The 22,959-nt window shown below is 38.2% G+C and overlaps 2 protein-coding genes across 2 annotated transcripts; one reads left to right on the forward strand and one right to left on the reverse strand.

Annotated features, from left to right (window-relative positions):
* The first annotated feature begins 1,829 nt into the window (after positions 1–1,829).
* Positions 1,830–6,620, forward strand: LOC128357216 (succinate dehydrogenase [ubiquinone] iron-sulfur subunit, mitochondrial-like). Its single transcript, XM_053317498.1, has 8 exons — positions 1,830–1,941; positions 4,328–4,461; positions 4,550–4,635; positions 4,782–4,918; positions 5,103–5,219; positions 5,415–5,516; positions 6,159–6,281; positions 6,373–6,620. The coding sequence occupies exons 1-8, from the start codon at positions 1,876–1,878 to the stop codon at positions 6,451–6,453; spliced, it is 846 nt and encodes a 281-aa protein (XP_053173473.1). The 5' UTR covers positions 1,830–1,875; the 3' UTR covers positions 6,454–6,620.
* Positions 6,621–12,677: 6,057 nt separating this feature from the next.
* Positions 12,678–14,911, reverse strand: LOC128357119 (cell surface glycoprotein CD200 receptor 1-B-like). The gene is made up of 3 exons (XM_053317361.1): positions 14,854–14,911; positions 13,285–13,593; positions 12,678–12,979 (listed from the first exon to the last, which is right to left on the reverse strand). The coding sequence occupies exons 1-3, from the start codon at positions 14,909–14,911 to the stop codon at positions 12,678–12,680; spliced, it is 669 nt and encodes a 222-aa protein (XP_053173336.1).
* Positions 14,912–22,959: the final 8,048 nt, after the last annotated feature.

A 22,959-nucleotide genomic window follows, 5' to 3' on the forward strand; every position in this document is an offset into this window, starting at 1 on the left:
TAATAGGGACATGGAGGAAACTGTGCATATGACTATGAGTGACAGAAACACGGCAATAGGGAAAGGAGGAGATAGAAAGAAGGAAGGGGGAAAACAAATAAAGAAGTAAGGAAAGTAGGATAGACAGACATGTACTGAATGTAAGAGGGACAAACAGAAAGACTGAAGGAAACTGAGACAAAAGACAGCTGGTCGTGAAGGAGTAAGACAGATAAGGAGGTTTTACTAGTAGTTAAAGGGCTCCATAGCTACGTAAAACAATATTAATAGCAGTAGTCATTTTAGAAATGAAACAAAAATTGTGGTCATACTTTCTAGCAATGAGACAGTAAGAGGATGGGAGACTGACTCAGAAAGCAGAAGCGCTTTGATCTATCTTTACCTGGTCTGATATGGTTGCAATGTGAAAAACAAAACAAATCGTAAACTGACTCAGAGTCAAGTTCACCAAAAGATGAAAGGAAAACTGTGATTAAAATAAAGCATTTATTGACCACCTCAATAACCTTGTGCAATCTTTTTATCCAAAGTGACATAGATTATTGTGCAGCCTGCATTTATGTTATATGTCCTGTTATTTAGACTATGTACAAGTAACTGTGTGTCACAGGCCCAGCAGTCAGCAAAAGTTAAACTGAAAACTGTCAACCTACAGTATGTTTGTTGTCGAGTCTGTGTGTAAAGTAATCAATTCAAATGCTTTCATTTTGTGAAACAATTAAATTACTGGCAATAGACCACATGTGATATTATTCAATAATTTCATTAATTAGAAGTGGTCTGTATTAGATAATAGCCTCACACAAGAATAATTAGGCTTGTGCAAAATAGACAGTTTTACAGTTCAAAATGAAACTGACTCTCTAGAGAGTCAGAAGTGAATGTTGAACTTTATTGAGTTTAACTCGACCTTCAAATGCATTACCACTCAAACAGCTTACTGTGTATACATCTGTCCTAGTGATGTCATGCATAGGAACAGGCAGAAAGTGGCTCCTAACTGTTTTATTGGTCTTTGTTAACAACACATGCAGTGAATGTTCTATCAGTTAGTGATTATGTATATAATCTAAGAATGCTAAACATTGTTGAAGCAGAAAATGCATTAACTGACTATTACAAGAAAACGCTATGGGGTCAAGGACATATTGAGTAACAATATTACCCATATTGAGTAACAATATGTCCTTTGTGCTAAGTGCCATACAACATCTACTTCAGTATAAAGAAATGAAACACTGAAAACGTACTGAAATAAGGAGAAAACAGACAACAAAAATGCAGAGTGGGATATGTACTCCAAACTTGAATACGTTAGGCCAAAGCTTGCAAAACACCTGTTTCAAAACCATATACGTTCACTGATCATCAAATACGATCAAATTACAATCATTATAATCATTATGGAGTTTAAACAATCATACATGCCGGCATTATCACTGTATTTTTTTCAATAACAGATAGGCTATATGTAACTGACCCTCGTTTTCAGCAATGAGAGTTGTGAAAGAGGCTCTGATATATGATGCCTTCACATACTGTCGGAGATATACTTTATTCACGGGAGAAGTTTACGTTTACGACCCAAATACGTTTTTTTTAAAAGTCTTTACATGTAAGTATGACTGTTGCAATATTAATTATTGATGCTCATTGTATTTTCACTCGTCTACAGCTGAAATATAAAATAAATGCAGTGAGTGAACCGCTTTAGTTTTTCTGACAGTCGGTTGAAAGAGCTGAGTGGAAGCATTTGAAAGCAACAGCCGTGACGCACAGTTACGCTCTTTACGTCACGTGGGTGCACATATAGAGACAAAAGTGATATTCCCGACTGAAGAGCAGATCTGAAACCTAAAACACTCAACCAGAAAGATGTCGGTGGCTTGTATGGCTTTGAGTCGGAATGTTTTGTCTGCGAGGAATTCAGGCGCTATGGTGGTGAGTAAAAACAAACGAACAAACAAACAAATACTGTTTTATTCAGTCTGTATTGCTGTTAAAACAGACACGCCTCATGGAGCCTATATGAGAGATATACAGTATCTAGGTTTACAAATATGAGTATGTGTTGATTTGTTGAATTTATGCAGAGCTTTAGTATATCGTCTCACGAGGTGTGTGACACTTCCTGTGTTTTTAAATGACCTTTAACACACCCTACTCCAGAGCTATCTGTGTAATATATGACTGGATATTGAATTAGTCTTACAGTACTGGCTGCTTCACTGTGAAGTGTGAATGAGACTAGGAGCAATTTAAATTAAGCAAATAGTCCATGTTTCATTATCAGTATGCTATGATAAGTGCTAGCTAAACCATTGTGAATAAGTTGTTGTACAACTCATTCTTCATTGTAGTAACTTAAATACTTGAATGTGAAGTCTGAGAGTTTTTTTAGAAGTTGTTTTAAAGAAACATTTATGTACTTCTTATTAATATACAGAAATACTAAAGTTGTTGTTTTTAAGTCCGTATTTCATTGTCCTGCAAGAGTCAGTTAGGTAACCATAGGCTTCAAAGTGATGTAACACACATTCACGTCAGTTCACTAAAGCTGACACCAGGGGGCGATTCTGCACCTCCTTATACAAGGGGTATAGAACAATACTGTATATTCCTATACAGTGGCCAAAATATGATAGAGTCTCAAAGACTGTAACTGTGTTTTTATTATATGTGTTAATATTATAATAATATATGACTGTTAATAATACAATAATGTATATAATAATATATTAATAAGACTGTTAACACCTTTGTATTCATTCTTCTTCAGTCTGTCTTGTAACTGCATGTTTTGTTGGTTGCTTTGAATTTATGGTATTATTTCTTTCTTTGCTCTTTAAGATTAAAACGTTACATTCCTTTAGATTTGTGCAATCCAAATAAAGTGTTATTATTGTTGTTGTTGGTATGAGCTGAGGCCTGTACTACGAAGCTGGATTAACCTACCCAGGATATATCTCCGTTACCTGGGTTGATTTATTCAGATATTCGCAGTCTAGGATAAGCGGTACTACGAAGCTGGTTATCAACTCGGTAAATCAACCCAGGGTTTTCCAATCTGGATCTCTGCGCGCTCACATAAAGGGGAGGTGTTTGCAGCGTCTGACCAATCACAAACATGCAGAAACCCTGCAGAGCAGACTACTTTACCATGGAGGAGCAGACAATTATTCTTCATAAATATGAAGAATTCAAACACATCATCCAGGCCAAAAGCAACACTGATGATGCAGCAGCAAAAGCCAGGAAGGAATGCTGGCAGAAAATTGCCGACTCTGTTAATGTGTAAATTCATGAGATCATACAATATTAATTTATTGGACAATTTTAACGGACAGCACTCTGATCACACAATGCCACTTTATTACGGTACAGACGTTTGGGGCAGAGCGCTTCCTCAGTGCCCTTCCTTTCATAGACACATTAAGTTAGTTTAATATTCAACATTCAAAATACAAACCTATTAACCTTCAACCATTTGAGTGAATGATGTCAAACCAACTGTATAAAAGACTAATATCCCTCATGTGCCTCAAGGCTTATATTACAAATATATATTTTCGTCAATTTTTTACAATTACAATAAATAAATACTGTTATTATGCTCCCTGACACTTTGATCTCCGGATGTCAAACCTACAGAATAATATCCCTCATGTGCCTCAATGATTATTTTTTAAATATATATTTTGGCCAATTAAAAAATTGCATCTATCACTAAAAGCTCATTCTCTCCTAAGCGCTCCTCTCGCGATCCGCGCACCAATGTTGACAGGATCTTCTAAGAATGGGCGGGTCATTTTCTAAGAGAGCTGATTGGTCAGGAGGTGGTGCTTTCATATTCGTTGATCTCTTATCCAGAACATAACCTGCTCCGGAGCAGGTTAGCCGTTCAGCATAAGTTACCATGGTGATTTACCCCGGTAAGAAGTGAACCAGCTTCGTAGTACGGAAAACCCAGAGTTAACCCTGAAGTTATCTCGATAAGAGAAAATCCAGCTTCGTAGTACAGGCCTCGGATGTGTCAGTGTTAGCGGTATCCTGTAGTTGCAGGATAGAATTACAGAGTGCTTCCCAGTTTAGCCTTGGTATTGTAACTAAAAGCCAGGTCACATTACGATGTGCTCCTTTGTACATAAGGCTTGATATAGTTTACTCTCACTTGAAAGAAAGTGCTTTAGTGGACATTAAAGGAATATACTTAGAGGAATTAAAATAATAAAATAATTGAAAAATAAAGTTTGCCTACTGTACATTCATTTGATAATACTCTTTAATTCATAAATGCCGCCTCTCTTTTTGATCGTCTGTGATACAGATGGTGCGGCACGCTCAGACCGCGTCTGCTCCGGCTCCTGAACCCAGGATCAAGAAGTTCCAGATCTACCGCTGGGACCCTGACACCCCTGGAGACAAACCACGCATGCAGACATATGACATTGATCTTAATAAGTAAGACATAACAAACACTGTTGAGCATTATTTGCTTTTTTAATGTAATCAGTGTCATAATCTATTGACGTGTTTGTCTTGATATTAGCTGTGGTCCCATGGTTCTGGATGCCCTCATCAAGATCAAGAATGAGATGGACCCCACACTCACATTCAGACGCTCCTGCAGAGAGGGTGAGATATAAATGATATTTGGTGATATAAACATTTTCTGTTCAGATTTGAAAATAATCAAAGCGAATGAAACATATTAACAGGATTAAGTGAATGTTTGTGCCAGATTTTCAGTCAGTAACTCCACTGATTGTGTGTTTCTTCAGGTATCTGCGGCTCATGTGCCATGAACATCAATGGAGGCAACACACTGGCATGCCTCAATAAAATAGACAGTAATACAAGCAAACCAACCAAAATCTATCCGCTCCCACACATGTATGTGGTTAAAGATCTGGTGCCTGTAAGTACTGTGAATGCAGAAAAAGTTTATGTACAGGGCTGTATTTGAAAGTGCTGCAGCAAATGTTCATGAACATTAAAGTGTGATAATAAAGAGTAAAACAATGCATTTAAAAGAGAGATGATAATTGAATATTAGACTCATATGTGGTGAATTAATTGGTTTGCTCTTGTATCTTTTTCAGGACATGAGCAACTTCTATGCACAGTACAAATCTATCGAACCTTACCTGAAAAAGAAGGATGAAGCTCAAGAAGGGAAAGAGCAGTATTTCCAGTCAGTGGAGGACAGGCAAAAACTGGTAAGTAAACCATCTTCTGTGACCAATACACACTTCACACAGAACATATGGTTCATTACTGAGTTGTATGGCGCTGAGAATGGATCATTTCATCACTCATACATCTGACTGATCAAACTATGCTAGCTAATAACCACAGAACTGGTCAGCTCACCTGTCTTTTGGTAACATATCACACTGTCTATAACCCAACAGGACGGCTTGTACGAGTGTATCCTCTGTGCCTGCTGCAGCACCAGCTGTCCCAGCTACTGGTGGAACGGAGACAAGTATCTAGGACCTGCTGTGTTAATGCAGGTGGGTAAAAACACTTTAAGAACATCTGTCTGAAAAATGTAAGGTTATGAGATACACGTCATAGTAATTAAAAAGTTAAATATGGAAGACTAGAACAAGAATTAAAGTCTATAACTGCTTTGTGAGGCTGTAATGCTCATTATTACACCACAGAAATTGAAAGCATTGGTATATTCCTACCACTAGTGGGATAAATAATGTGAAGTTTAGCCTGAAGGTGGTGCCAGAGGAAAGGCCATGTTGTTAATATTTAACCAGATCCTCTGTTCAGTGGCCGTTGTTAGGCATTTCAAACTTGGGGATAATTTGTTAACCTCAGCTGTACTTGATCTCAGTGCTGATGTCAGGGATGGTATGTTCATTTCAACTATTGGATGTTAACATGCTGATGTCGGAAACGTTCAGCATTTAAGAATGTCAGCATACTCGGTTCTCTTTCATCTTAAAGTTCAGCCAAGGCAGATGAAGTGAAGTGTTAGATGAGTGGAACATTTGACTTGCTAATAGTTATCGAGATATTTTACTCTGAATTAAAGTTTATGATAGATTTTTATAGCTGTCCTCAGACCCGATACACTTATGTGGAAGAAATTATTCATGGTTGAGCTGACAGCTGTTGAACACAATGTTATTATTCCGCAGGCGTACCGGTGGATGATTGACTCCCGTGATGAATTCACTGAGGAACGTCTGTCTAAACTTCAGGACCCCTTCTCTCTCTACCGCTGCCACACTATCATGAATTGCACTAAGACTTGCCCCAAGGTGATTACAAAAAGCATCCATACTCACATACACTCATAGAGTTAATACAGTTTCAGTTTCTCACTTTCTCTTTAACACATTCGTTCCACAGGGACTCAACCCAGGGAAGGCCATCGCTGAGATAAAGAAAATGATGGCAACGTACAAAGAGAAGAAAGCAGCAGCTACATGAATATCTGAAAAATCCTGATGGCTCAAGATCCGCTAATAATGATACCTGAAACTAAGTTTAGAGGAACAGAAAAGCCACACAGGAACTTTTGATTGCACATTTTCAGGATGTGGACGCCTTTCATGATTTTCATGAGTGTGTGAGAAGTGAGCGTGTGTGTGTGTGTGTGTGTGTGTGTGTGTGTGTGTGAGTATGATCATATAAGGGAGAAGATGATAAGAAAAATGCTTGAAAGAGTGGGTAAGGAAGATCATTTGAGTGATGCAACATGGACCACATTTCTGCTATTGTCTGCATAGTGAAATCACCAGGCTCTGTTGTATTTACTCTGATAACAATGTATTCACGCTGTAAATATTTAAATATGTGTTCATTAAAGATGTGTTGAGCTCATTATGAATTTTAAAAGTGTGTTTTCAGATTAGGATAGAACAAAGAACCCTTCTGTTGATTGTCGTAAAATTCAATAAGCTGTAATAAAGGATCTAATGAGACATTTTTAATTGTCAAAGTTTCCACACCAAAAATGGATTTTTAATTTAACCAGAACAACTAAGAGTTCATAATTATGGGATACATTCATGCTATGACATTTTTAAGATAGGAACCCATCTTGTTCAGTAATCTGTAAATGTGTTTGTTATATAACTAGCTTTCTGATGGCTTTGTTTAATTGAGGTGCCCCAGTAAGCCATGTGCAATACCAGCACTGAAACTTCAAAACTGTGGTTCCTTAGCCGACAGATAAATTCCATCACTGTATATGCATTGAGTATGACCATTAATTGGCATAGAGTATTTGTGGCACTATCTGTGAAGGCTTAAAGACTATCCATGTAGGACCGTTTCTTCAGAATCATGGTGGTATCATGCATCAGACAGATTTATTGATAATACTTGGTCAAGCTTCAATAAACATTTTCAGTGTAAGACATCCTGGGCTTCTGAGCACTTTCTTTAGTTATCTACTGACAAATTCTCCATAGCATTGAGCAAGACATCAAAAGCCAAAACATGTTAGAAAGCACTGTTTTCATTTTTAAGTTTTAATTCATTGTTGTATTTTAAAAGCTTGTTACATTATCCACTGTGTTAATATATTTGTGTCAAATAAATCAAGAGGAGTAGAAAGTACAATATTTCCCTCTGAAATGTAGTGCACAACACAAGTAGAAAGTAGCATCCACTGTAAATACCAAGTACTTGTGGATGTATAATACTCTACAGGCATACTAGTGACTCTGTGAACTTGCAGGCACAGAGCCAATTTGAGTTTACAGTGACAATGCTATCATGTTGATGGGAATAATATTTTCATCATCTTAGTTAATGCTAATTAGACCCCTGAGCAGGATTTTAATGTCTGTATCAGATTTCATAGAAACCTATAGTCCCATTGTTGTTGAGCCATTTAGCTAAAAATCACCAATTTTAAACTCATGGTGGGTTCACCAAAATCAATAACATGTTAAAATCCAGGTCATGTGTAGTTAGTCACAAACAACAGTTGGTCATAGACACATGTAGACTGTAGGTGTAGCTTTTCCTGTAGCAGGATGCGTTTCAACCTGTTGTCAAGGAAACACTGCTGTGATAAAACCTACACCTCTGAGAATCTGCTGCAAATCCTATTATGGTTTTTTTTGTTTTTTGTTTTTTACCATTTTCTGATATGAAAGACACAATGATAACATTTTTAATCCCTTATATACATTTATCCCACACACAGTGGTAGTATTCCTGTTTGGGAAAACAATTCAATGCTATATTGATCTGAATAACTGTGTTCTCATTGTGATCTGATTTTTCGATATGTTTTATTGTCGTGATAAAGAAGAAAGAGAAAAGTAACACTACATTTATAATACTATTTAGTATGTAAAAACTACACACCACAGTATTTAGTGTTTATTTAGTAAGTATTTACATTTTCTCTTTCAGGGGATTCTGCAGACGATAAAAACACAATTAATGAGGTAGTCCTGCCCACATCACAACAATGTTAAGTGCATTATTGTTCAGCATAAACCTTCATCATTATTAGTACCATGGGTGTGTTGGTGAGCTTTAATGACAGCCCCATCAGAAATGCTGCCTTGATACATTTGCATACTGTGTGGACATTAGAGTGACTGTGGGGCCGTTGGTCCAGTCCCGGACCATCTGGCTCCATTGTTGATTTTCATTGTGCTTCTCTCCTCTATCCTTCCTTTCTCTCCTCTCAACCCCAACCGGTCGAGGCAGATGTCCGCCCACTTCTGAGTCTGGTTCTGCCTGAGGTTTCTTCCTGTTAAAAGGGAGTTTTTTCTCGCCACTGTTGCTCATGTGGGAATGTTGGGTCTCTTTAAAGTTAAAACTTGAAGAGTTTGGTTTAGAACCTGCTCTATGTGTAAAGTGCCTTGAGATGACTTTGTTGTAATTTGGCGCTATACAAATAAAGATTGATTGATTGATTGATTGATGTGCAGAAAGTCATAACCTCTACCCATACAACTAAGCATTCTAGTTGTAGAAACACTGTGTGAAAGAGTAGAATAAATAAAGTGTAACATATGTTCAGGACAGAGAAATTACAAACTCTGCATTCCCTTGACAGCATAACGAGGACATAACATATACCTCCACTGACCACAGCAGTGCCAAAGCATGAAGAGGAACCAGAACTACCACTGATGATGATTGTGACTATGCCACACTTAATATCCCAGCAGAATTTTCAATCTAAAGACGCAAGTGTTCATCTAAAGACACAGATAGTTATGTACTTATGCGGTAATCAGAAACAATGGGAAAAGTTTGTTTGAGCTACACTGCACTGAATCTCTTTGAAGAGGAAACTCAACCTCAGGAGATTCTGAAGCTTTTAACCCTACTGTGCCTGCATCCTGTAACATCATGATATTAGCAACAGTCTGGATTGATTTTGATTTGATTTGATTTTGATTTTTATTTACGTGTCTTGCACCCTGGGGTGCCCAGCCCAAGTGGACACTGGAACAATAGAAGAAAGGCACAAATAATAACAAAAGAAAACCAGATTACAGGAGAACAGGCATTATAGAAACTAAACATATAGATTGTCCTGATGCTTTTTCCAAGCTTCGGTTACATTTTTAGCCAACTTAAAACATTACAATTAAATAACCAGTCCATTTTGATATCATCATAGTCCCAAAACATTTCAGGGTTTTTAACAAACATTTCAGTAAATAAAGGAGTTCTCAAATCATCATACAAAGGACAGTATAAAAGAAAGTGTGATTCGTTTTCAATTTCATTAAGTTCACATAATTCACATAACCTTTCATCTTCTACCATATTTTTAAATCTACCAACTTCTAGCTTCAGAGGGAGGATTCCTGTTCTCAGCTGTGCTACTAAGGACCTTTGATTTCTTGATAAGTTTGCTTTAACATAAGGTTCAGGGCCATAATTATGCTTGATTTGAATATATGTTCATAATTTGGGCTTTAGTGAAATACCATTTAACCATTTTATCTTAAATAAAGCAAATAGTTTCTCACTAAATGAGGCTATTGAACAAGTTAAATTATTACTATACATAAACTGTAAATCAACCTCTTCAAATAAAGCTAATATTTCTTTAGCCCACGGGGAGCCGTTTAATTTACTCCAAATAAATATTTTATTGACCCTGTCTTCTGACATATTGAGTAAACGATTCCATAATCTAATCATCTCACATTTACGTCTTATACAACCAGGAAGCCAGCCCATGTCACCTTGAACAGCCAAAATCGGAGCAAACTTATGAACACCTAGAAAACAGCGAGCAGCTCTGTTCTCTATGGAATCTGCCGTTTTGGATTCCTTGAATCCCCAGACCCCTGATGCATAATTACTGGAAGTAGTAAGTCAGAGGCAGCTGGACCAGGTATTTGGTATTTTTTAATCATTTTTGACACTCAAAAGGGTTCACAGCTCTACAGATTTTCAAAAAACAACAGCATTTCCAAAACAAAAAATGCAGTGGGATCTGACATACCACAAAAGACAAATGTGTGGTCAGTGCCTTTGCTCCTCAGAACTATGTCACACCAACCAATTATAAACCAAATACATATTTAAGCTTCTGACAAACTACTGCTTGTATGCCAGGACATGAAGGAGTGAGAACCTTTTCAAAAACCACAGTGGAAAACAAAGCCTTCACAGTTTTCACAGCTGTCCTCCACTGTGGGGTATGGGTGTATCCTGTACTTGTTTACTACAGGGTTAGGGTTATTTTTAGTATTCTTAGTAATTCTGTATAACCTATGCAGATTTTTTTTTAAACAGTTGAGGTAAAATGTCTTTCTAATACACATCAAGTCAAGTTTATTTAAAAGCACATTTCATATAACAGGCATACACTCAATGTGTGACATATATAAAGTATACAAAACATAAAACAATAACAAATAAGGCAACACATGAAACTAGAAGGTAAGAGGGTATTAACGTAAAGAGAGTATTGAAGGTACAATTTTACTATTAGTAATATTTTTTTATTAAAAGGAATAACAATAATAATACTGGTTCTAAAATGAAGGTTTTACCTGTTGACCACACACCTTAAACCTAACTAAAAGCTTGTGAAAAAATATGTTTTTAGTCCACTTTTAAAAGAAGACACTGACATCTAATTTCAGTTCTATTTCTAGGATGATAAAATGAAATCTTGGGGATAAGATATTGTTGAGCTGAATCTCAGGAATGGGTCTCAAAGAACTACACTTTCCAGAGCGCACCAGCAGCTCCTCCACATCAACACTCCCTCCCAGACACTCAGATCAGCTTCCTCCATCAGCCTCACTGTGCCCTCTGCTCGTCAGTCCACCATAAGGTCCAGAGCCTTCAGCCACTCTGCCCCCTGCCTCTGGAACTCCCTCCCCCCCGACATCAGGAACATTAACTCACTCATCCATTTTCAAATCCTGTCTAAAAACCCACCTTTTCAAACTTTCCTACTCACTATAATTTGTCATCCACCACTACAGATTTCTGATTTTATTGCATTTATATTGTTGTGTCCTTTTTGCTCTTTTAATCATTGTTTGTGTATTGTAAGGTGACCTTGAGTGCCCTGAAAGGCGCATTAAATAAAATGTATTATTATTATTATTGTTATTATTATTATTATTATTATTATTATTATTATTATTATCATTATTATTATAGTTAAAAATGTTAAAATTCTGTTATGTTAAGAAGACTTTACTAAAAATTTGGAAAATCCATGAAATTAGATTTTTTTTTATTCCATTTAAAAGGCTTAAGTGGTTAATTCATTTTAAATGTTTTAAATGTTTAAATTAATGTTTAATTAAAATGTCTCTGTCTTTAAAGGTTTACAACCTAATTTACTGAACAGACCAATCAACTGACAAAGCCGAAATAAAAATAAAAATGATTGAGTCGGAAATTTGAGTTGTCCTTGTGTCCTTTGGAAGTTGAACAAGAGGAGGACAGATTTGTGCTTCTGAAAGTTAAGATCAGTGTTTTTGCTGAAGTTAATCTGGTATCACAAAGTGTTCTGACCTGTTAAAACAACCTCTGTTTTGTCCTCATTGAGCTATAAGAAAGTTTTGGCCATCCAATATTTGACATCAGTGATGTCAGAACAATGCATTTAAATGTGTGTGTGTGTGTGTGTGTGCCTGCGATGCATATACACAAGTTATAGGAGAAGTTGACATGTAGAACATAGCTTGCATACGGCTCCACTTCTTCCATATCCAGTCTGACAAAAAGCAGAGAGGTGTCACAAACAGAACTCAACAATTTGCAGTAAAACACACACAACTTGAAAATGCTGAGAATGTTACAGAAAGATGACGTACAGAGATTTGGATGATGAGATGTCAGTCTGCCTGCAAAACCTGGAAAAGGAGAAGATACACAAACCAGCTGGAATTAAATGAAAAATCTTACAATTAATTAATTTAGTGAGTTATTTGAACATTCTTACCTCAACATGTTAGTTTCTTTCGTGAAAGGAATAAGAATCCACCCAAAATTACAACGATTATCACAACAATACAAATCAGTTTAAAATGAAGATCTGCAACAACAACAAAAAACAGTAAAGGTTTGTCAGTAACCCACAGGACACCAACACTACATACTACATCATTCATTTATAAAGTTATTAATTCCACTATATGAAAAACTTCTTGTCAGAAATATAATCAAATCAAAAGCTTCAGCTTATTTCTTCAGTGTTAAAACATAGGTGAAACATCTTCTCTGAGCTGACCTTCTATGGGTTTTGTTACCAGAGTGATCCTTTCCCAGTATGGGTGTGTGATTGTGCAGTTCAGGTTTTTTGTATCCATGTTCTCAGGGAGTTCCATGCGACTTTCCACTGTGATTAGTCCATCTGAGCCAGGCCAGGTTGTAAAAGATATTGGTATTCCTGTGTGGCTCCAGCTGATGTTGGCTGCAGGTTGTTCTCCTTGAGCTTTGCATACAGCCACCATCTTATTGTCCTTCCACTCCAACCAGGCTGATGTACTGGGAGGAACTGAGCCAGGCAAGACAAAACAGGAGACATGAAACTTCAAATGTCACTTCTGAGCGCTTTGAATGTCCAAAAAGAAACAGTGTTGTCCCCCATTATGTTTGCAAGAGAAAGTGAAGCAGCAAATATTTCAAAATCTATGCAAGTAAAACTAACACTACCTGCATGAGTAGACGTACACAGAATTTTCTATTATTTATTCTTGTGAGTGGGATTTAAGTGAAATGACCCTTTAACAAGTTCCATTTCTTGATTAAATGGTTGTTAACAGTTATCTGTTCTGGTGAGGGGAGAAAATGAAGACGTACCTGTGATAGCCACATTGATAATATAGGCTTCAGCTCCTCCTGTGTAAGCCATCTCACACTTGTAGACCCCCACATCATCATTTGAGAAATTTGGGATATGTAGGTACGACTGAGCTCTGGATGTGTTTTGGAGAGACTTGCCATCGAAGCAGGAGTTTTCACTCGTACCATCATTGACCTGGGCGATTCTGCAATCTTTGTATTTCAAGTGAATTTCCCAGACTACATATAGAACTTCACTCCAGGGTACATTATTGCTGCATGTCAGGTTAACATCACTCCCCAGATTAAAAGTAGCATTTCTGTCAACTGAAAAAAAAGGAAAGGATACTGCATTATTTTTATGCATAATGGTTCAATGATTGTGCTGATCTAATGTTTTAGATTTATTCTGCCATAAAACAAAACGCATATTAAACAAAGATTACCACTTTATATTTGATGAACTCTGATAATGAATATTTCCTCATCAGACAATCAGACAATCTTCAGCTGTTTCTACATTATTTTACTTGATTTAAACTGAAAACAGATCTTAATGTTTGAAATAAGAGTTAATGGAAAGGAAAAGGGTGGTTAAAATGCATATTGTATTGTTCAACTTCCAACATTTTACTCATACTACAAATTAAATGAGGAGAAAAGGAGTAAAATGATTTTACCATAAGCTTTAGAAGCAGATGCAGAAATGCTGGACTTCAAAGAAGTGCGTTCTGAGAAAACAAGTCAGTTTATTTATATAGCACATTAAAAAAGACACAGGTTGACCAAAATGAGATTAAATTATGGACTATTTGATTGATGATGACAATTAAAAAAAAACACAGGTCAAATATAAACAAATAAATAAAAGAATATAAGTAAACTATAAAATGCATCTTCTGAAAAAAAATTGCTGAAAATATTACAGACTTATTCAGCATCCTCATCTGTACCACTTTGCTGAATTTGATTACCATGGAATATTACATTAAAGAGATATGGCAGTTAATACGTTTTTGATAGGCCTTAAGTTAATGAGTAATTTCATAAAATATAATATGCTGTTTCAGTTTCATATCTGCCTTTTCAAGACCCCACAATGGAAAATGTGCATCTGCAACACATTGTTTCCCTGATGTGGAATCAAGATTTTCAACAACCTTTTGTTACCTAAGTGTTATTGAACATTTTTCTCCCCTGTCAGCTTCTGCATTACTCCACCTCTGCGTGAACTCTTTGTGATCACTGCCTTCACTGAGTCACACCAAGACAATTAAACGGAAATCTCAGAGCAGCTAAACACATAAACTTATCATATCACAATCATTATCATCACCAGATTACACAGTGATACAAATCTATTTCATGTTACTTTGTATGTTAACAATAATACACTCACTCAACATATTTAAATACACTATAAAGTACCACAAATTAACTTTAACTAACTAATGTTCATGCTGAATTTGCAGTTATGAGTTGCTTTTTGTCTTAAAGCTATATTTTTTATACTGGAGCTGTATCTGCTTAAGGCTAAAACTTTTTTTTCATGAAACCACATGCAAGAAAAAAAGTCAATGTTCAAACCTGTGTCCAGACTCCATGTTTCACACACCGAGAGGATAATCACAGCAAAAACCCACATTATCCCACTCATCTTCAGTTGTCTTTAGTCTCTGTAAACTTACTGCCAAAGGCTGCCAAAGCAGAATGAGAGACAGGAAGCAGTTCTCAGTAGTGTCAACCCTTCAAAGCCACAACAGGAAGGTATGTATGTATGTATGTATGTATGTATGTCTGTCTGTCTGTCTGTCTGTCTCAAAACAGGCTTCTTACTTGTTTCATTCTCAGTGATATTATAAAAAGAAGACATGATGTGCAAATAGGCGATAGAAATCTTTTTTCCCTTTGCTGTGTGTGTGTTCCATGCCGCCCCCTGTAAAATAACTGCTCATATCAAAATCTGCTACTGGAGGGAAAGTACCAACAATGTGTGCAGACAGTGCAGGAAGACTCCTACCATATGAATATATATACTGAGCTCTGTGCACAGTTTACAGAGGTTCATTATAAGGTCAATCTGTGACAGTGAGTGAGTCAGTGAGTCAGTGAGTCTGAAATGTGTGACTGATCTCAGCCATCAGCTCAGGATCAGATATTATTGGTGATCTATAATTATCATTATTTGAAGTTTGTGTAAATATATATTAATTCATTAAATGTGCATCAGGCTGCCTTCAGCAATATTGTATCTGCTGTTAGTAGTAATGACTAGACATTTTTTCAATAATATACACTGTCTGTATTGTGGAACACAGTATTGGATGGACAGTAGTGTACGGGTCATAAAGCACCACTCTCTGGAATGATGTGGAATGATGCCATGTTGTGATGTCACAGACATTTTGGAAGGACACATTTTGTGTGTATTCTAATTTAGATGACCCATTGATCACTACAGACCAGTTTGTTAACAGTTGGTTCATAATTCATCAAGTTTTATCTGTGGAAAGATCTGGAAGCATATTCAAAATGCCTCGCTTTCTCAGAAAGGTTTGTTTTACACATCTGACACAGTTTGTGTCGTTTTTACAGTGTTTATGTGAAGGTAGAAGTTCCTTCAACAAGACTTTTAGAGATCACATTGTTTGTGAACATAGCTTATATCTGCTATGAAGACACATTATTTTCTTTCAGTTTACAATGAATTTTTTCTTTATCTCAAACAGAAAAATAAAATAGTTCCTGAAGTTTCAGTTGTGGAAGATAAGAGCACCACCTCTGGAGCAAAGTAAGTAAAATTCCTCGTGGAAACAATATTGAAATTATTTAGCAGAAAAATAGAAACACTTGTACAATGAGACGCAATCTGTGCTGAAGTTGGTACTAATAAGTAACACTGTATTTGTGTTTATCAGCAGAGTCTCTGTGACAGATGCTCCGTCTGCCAAGTCCTCTGCAGAGAAGCCTTCAGAGACTCATTGGTTGCGCAGACTGTTCAGTCCACTTGTGGTATGTTTGACAGGAACTGCTTCACATTCACCTGTTTTTGGCACTTTGTAAGATCTGTATTTGGTATTTTGACAGAAATATATACTTAAGATAGTTTTTGTTGTCACTTCACAGCAGCTCTCTTGCCTCAAGCAGAGGTGAGAACAATCTATTATCTATTCCTCCTCCCAGCAGCATTGTGCATCAAAGAGTCAAACTAAACCAGCAGTAGATTAACCAGTTGTGTTTGTCAGCAGAGTCACCTCCTCACACGCTCCAGCCAAACAGCAAGAAGAGAAGAATACTGGCTGGAGGGGCAGATTGTTCTCCTGCTGCCGTGTAAGTTTCACTGCCTCACATCAATCATACAGTCACCAGTCTGGACTAGTAAATGATTCAAAATTGTTTCTTTGTCTTACTGAACCACGAGAGTTTTTGTTTCCTCCAACAGAGAAAATCACGAGTCGCTCCAGCTCCAGACGACACAGAGAAGGAAACCCTTCAGGAAGCTCACAGCCACACTGCTGATGAGCTTGTTGAGGTGGTAACAGTCAATGCTCACAGTGAGGAAGACAAGGAAGATTTGAAGAAGACAGAGGACAAGGACTCTTCCTCCAACACCTCCGAGAGCCTCGAAGCCCCAGAGGTCTGGTTTGGGTGAGTAAATCTGTAGAGGAACACAAATATTTAGCAGAAGCTTTGTTATTGCTCTGTCGCATCTCTGAAGTAACAAATGGATCTGTAAGAGAAAATCAATCCATCAAATCACACTGAAATCTATCTATTGAAAGAAAAGCAGCTACAGTTAGTGAAGTTATGTGTGTACTGACATGTGGTGTGTGTGTGTGTGTGTGTGTGTGTGTCAGGTTACCAAATCCATTCCAGATCTGCTATTTGAACGCCTGCTTGCAGAGCTTAATAACACTGGAGGACTTCATCTGGGACATCATGTATCAGATGGATGTATGGTATTCAGCACCTCAAGCTGAACTGATCAGGTACAGCAGCAACACCCCCCTCCCAACACACACACACACACACACATACACACACACACACACTGAAGGGAAATAACAGCTCTCACATTTTTCCTTCACGCTCTGCAGAAGATTCATGACCATCGCTGTGAATCACAGCTCCACCGACCTCCGCTTCAAACTGGAGGCCCTCTTTCTGTTCAAGGGCATCGTCTCTCAACAGAATCCAGAGTTTACGGATTACAACGAAAAAGTGAGTCAGCTGCTTTGATAGTTTTTTATAGTTCAGCTCCTCCTGATAGTTCCTCTTCCATGCATCAAACCCTGTTTGTTTCTCTGCGTGTTCAGGATGCTCATGAGTTCCTCATAATCTTCCTGGATCAGCTCAGGAGTGTGAGCCTTCAGCTGCAGGAAGAGGCTGTTCTCATGGGTAAAATCTACACGTGCCCTGTTGAAGGCAACTTCATGTTCAAGATGGAGAACAGCAGGACCTGCAAGAGGTAAAAAACACACACAGAGAAACTTATGATGCACAATCACACAGCTCAGCACACTTTTAATCTCTTCATAGTCTTTTTTATGTATATATGTCACATCACAAGTCTTCAATGAAACATGAGTACAGTCTTAAATCTTAATATGAGATTTTTTATTTCAATGGCAATCTTGGAGATTATTACTGTGCTACTAAATCCTTACAACAGAACAGCTCAAGATGACCTCTGTGACTATAATTTGATTAAACTGTAACTTGACTTCACTGTCTCTTTTAATGTGCAGATGTGGAGTCCGGTCCACCAGAGAGGAGGACTTCATCTGCCTGTCTCTGAAGCTGGTGTATGGCGCTTCAGTGCAGGACATGCTCAAGGACTACCAGATGGTAAGATGCACCTGTCCTCCTTCAGTGACATCATCATTGTTGTTTTATTCTGCAGTATATCTCTGATGGCGTGTTGTTTGTTGTTTAGGAGACAGAGGTGTACATCAGGTGTGACTGCGGTGCTAACACATCTGGCCAGCAGTACACCTTTGAGACGCTGCCCAGGTGAGTGATTTCATATCCAGCTGTGGTCCACTGACCTTTAAAGGAACTGCTGACCTCCACACACACATACTTTACTTGTTCCTTTATCTCCTTGTTCTCATGTATTTTCTTCTTCTTGGGCTCACTTCCTGTCTACAGAGTGTTGATGTTGCATCTGAAGCGTTTCCGCGTCGCTCAGTTAGTGCTGATAGAGAAGCTGTACTACCCAGTTCAGCTGTATAGAGAGCTGCTGGTGACCTCCAGACAGGTAAGAAACAACTCTTCGGTTGATATCCAAAGTAAACATGTGCTCTTAGTGCACTGCTGTTTTATGCATGTTTGTTGCTGACTGTGTTTCTCCTCAGGGTAACGGTTGGTACAGTCTGATGAGTGTCATCAGCTATTTAGGCTGGAGGCCACAAGGTAAGATGATTAGACACTGTAGACACGCTGTCACCCTCTGTAGTCCTCTATCAGGTGCTCACACACATTATAGATGCATGACTGTCCATCAGAGGCAGAAATATGTTCACATTTACTCTCCTTGTTGGAATGGAGCAGCTGTAAAGTGGAAGTGTTTTACCTGTTTGAGCATTTTTCTTAAAGCATCACTGCATGTTAAGACAACTGAGCTAACAGTGACTCCTCTCCTGTTAGGACACTATTTAAGTGATGGACTTCATCCAGATGTGGAGCTGGATGACCCTGGTGACCGCTGGCTCACTTATAATGACTCAGAGGTTATAGAGATACAGGGGGCATCTGTCTGTGAGCTGCGTGAGAAAAATGCCTATGTCCTTTTCTACCAAAGACGGGTAAGACGGGAGGACAAAACTGTCCCCTCAAGTCAAAGATACACTCATGTTTGATTTGTCTCCAGACAGTGAGCCCACACACAGCCATAACTCTGTACTGACTGCATGTGTTTTTCTCTGTTCTCAGATGTAGAGCAGTGTGGCGCTGAAGATGAGGCAGGTGGGCAGCCACGGGAAATAATACAGGTTAGTAGTTTGTCTCTCTCCCTGGTGTCATCCTGCAGGTGGTAAAGAGAAGATGGAGGTTCAGGTCAGACTGGCAGCTGATATGGTGGCCTGAAGCAGCAGTAGGTCTTCCAGCCCTCAGGAGGAGGGGCTTCTCCCAGAGAGCCTGGTTCCTCCCGAGGTTTCTCCATGTCAAAGGGAGTTTTTCCTCGCCACCGTTGCCATGCAACTCATCTCCTACATACATTATCCTAATGTGGCTCCTGATTGGATGATTATTGTCACAGATGGAGATGAGTTGTTCTCAATTATCATGGCTTGCTCTCTGGGAACAACCGTCCGGTAAAAAGACATCAATGAATACATACTACTACTACTACCACGCCCACCAATAATGTTAATAATAATAATAATAATAATAATAATAATAATAATAATAATAATAATAATAATAATAATGAAAATAAAATAATACAATTAAATTAAAATGAATAAGTAAATTGTCTGTGCTTCATTTATTCTCATTGTCTTTAAGTCTTTATGATTGAAATGGGCCTCCGTGGTCTAGAACTCTCATCATTTGTCCACAACAGCAATCTCTGAGTCTTATGTTAGAAAATTATATCAACTCATAAAGAAAAGAACAATCTTAAAAAGATGTTCATACTATTGAATTGTTTTACTGGCCATAGACAGAAACGATGAGGATGGAGGAGTTTCATAACACAATTGGGACGTCCTCGCTTCAGTTTGAAGAGACAGCAGTTACTCACCAGACACATCATCTCAACTGTCAAATAAGTAACAGTTTGAAAAGAAAAACTCCTGATAACTGCTACTCCAATACTGATTATGGATCTACAGCTGAATATGACTGATTAAAATCTGTTTGTTACTGACACAACAGAATGAACGTGAAGGAAAAATCAGTTAGAAATTAAGCAAAAAAAACAAACCAACCTAAAGCCTAATTGGAGAGCAAAGGTACAGTATAAGTGACATCCTCTCCAGGCTCAGGATGATATTATTGGAGTAATAATACCAACAACAGGACTGTCGCTGTAGAGGCGGATATGTGTGCATCATAGTAAAATGTGAGAACCATGAGAGAGATGAAAGGTCAACAGCTGAACCAGTTGGGGATGTCACAACAAACCTTTGAAGGAGTTGTTTTTACCATATCCATTTGCCAAAAGGAGATCAGGAAGCCAGCACTTATGAGAAAAGTTGTTTAGGCTTCAAGGAAATCAAATCTTGGCTGAACAGCTCGGTCAGGTTGACCTGGCACACACACATTAACGAATGACGCCCACAAGCAAAACAGTAGTATAAAAGTGTTTGGAAGGGCATAGGTCGTGGCTGTTTTTCGCTGTTTTCGCTGTTCTACTGTTGTCAGCAGTTCATTGGTTTATGCTGTGTTTGCTGCATCATCAATAAAGAATCCCAGTTGGCTGTTGACGACTTCTGTTCTCAGTCTTTTATCTTTAGGGTTACTGAAGTTAAGTAATCAAGTAATTATCTTACATATTGGTGTCACGACAACAGTCTTTGAAGGGAAACAACAGTCGGTGGTGGTTCTGAGGAGCATCCTCTCTGCACAGGTGAAGGGCATCCAAACAAGGTAAGGTAACTTTTGTTTCAAAAAATTCCTTACACTAATTCTGAATTGGCCAAATTAAAATCGGAAAGCTCACTGTGCGCAGCTGGGTGCTCTGAGAGTCAATGCATGTACAATTCTCTCTCAGACGGAAAAAGAATTTGGCGGGAACAGAACAGAAGTGGAAAACACCAGTTTCTGTGCACAGAACAGCTGCTGTATAAGCTTACCTGAGAGAGTAAAGTGAAAATTGGTTATGATTGGGTTACATACAGCAGCTGGGAAACAGGAGGTTTTTCTTTCTTTTTCACGGTCAAGAGGACCGTGCAGTTGTAGACTTTTGGGAAAGGCAGTTAAAACAGTCAAAAAGGACCACACAGTTGTAAGTGTAGACTTTTGGGAAAAGCAGTTAAAACGGTCAAGATGACCAAAGTTTCATGTCGTGAGTAATGTTCGGGTGCTTTTGGGAAGTCCAAGGAAGTTTTTGTTTTCCGTATAGAGCTGATAGAGATCAGCCATAGTCCCCTCCAAGCCCATACAAGCACAGACACAAGAAAAGAGTGAAGCTTTCATTTTTTTCTTTAAATCCTACATTTTTCCTAAAATTTAAATTTCTACTTGCTTGGTGTTCAATTGTCATTAATTTATTACTCAGATATTTTGTTTTATAAAAGTTGTTGAAAATTTTAAATACTTAATTTTTTGAAAGTATGCATCTTTTTTTACTGGTTTCTTTCAAGACTGTCGGTTGTTGCATCAATTGTAATGGACTGAGCGCTTCTGTGCATATGTTTATATACTGTAGGTATACCTGTACTGTATACCTAAACAACTGTATGCAATTACTTTTTCAAGTAGGTAGTGGGCTTTGTATATTTTATGTTGAAGATTTCTGTATGATGTGTAACTTTGGTGGCCACTGTTTGTATTGTTTGTTTTTGTATGTTTATGAAAAATCATAATAAAAATATTTCTTTAAAAAAAATTCTAAAACTTTAAAGGGCGACATTTAGGAGCAACATAACATTTAAAAAACATTTTCAACTGAACAAAACTAATAAACACAAAGCTATCCAGAGACAATCTGAAACAATATATCCAACGCCAATAGGTATTGGATAATAAATCTTAATAAAAGGGACCCATGGACATTATATTCCATGGCAGACCCTTGATCTGACGGGCCTGGTCTCCAGACTCCCTGACATTTAGGATGGGGCTCAGAGCCTTTGAGGAAGCCACCGTTGGCAAATTGTTGGCACTGGGGGGATTTGAAGGCAGTGTGGGCCCAGACCCTTGGAACCTCGGCAATGGAAAACATGCTAAAGCACAATGAGTGTGGGTGGATGATAAGTATGTATGTCTGATGGAACTGAGTTTGCTGCTTATCGAGTTATCCTGTGGAAGGCGCTGAGAGGGGAATACCCAACGCGAATTGACCCTAAACCTTTCACAGAGACTGACAATCCTGCAACATACATAAACAACCATCTAAAAAGATGGAGACAAGAGACTGAGGAAGATATCGGGCAGAGCAAAGTGCTAATGACTCTGTTCAGAGACTCAGTCACTGATGCATTCCCCTCACCAGTCCAGAGCAGACTGAGGGATGTGGTGGTACAAACAACAATGCCACACAGACAATTTTGTGATAATGTAACCCACACAGTAGAGAGAGACAGGAAGGATGAGCAGAGTATGAGAGAGCAGGATAGAGACATCCAGAGGAAACTGGCACAGCTCCAGCTTAATGAATTGCAGACCAGGAACAAGCCAAAAATTCAAGCGCCTATCACAACTGAGAACGCAAACCCTATGGCAATAAATGCACCCACCATGTCAATGTCTACCCACAGCCATATCGACAACAATATAACAACGCAAGACAATTTGCTGAGTATGCTGGCAGTGTGGAGAGCCTGGACATAGAGCAGTAAACTGCCCACAGGCAGGCCCTGGACGGGTAGACGGGAGAGGGAGATACAGAGCCCCTCAGCAAGAGGGGGGGTCCAGCCAATCCTTGGGCAGGCCCGAAGCATGGGAAAATCTTAAAGGGGAGGGTCAGTTGCCAATAGTCACCATGGCGGCTGATAAAGAACCAATGCTGCAGGTTCAAATAGAGGA

Source organism: Scomber japonicus, chromosome 4, assembly GCF_027409825.1.
Source record: "Scomber japonicus isolate fScoJap1 chromosome 4, fScoJap1.pri, whole genome shotgun sequence".
NCBI lineage: Eukaryota > Metazoa > Chordata > Actinopteri > Scombriformes > Scombridae > Scomber > Scomber japonicus.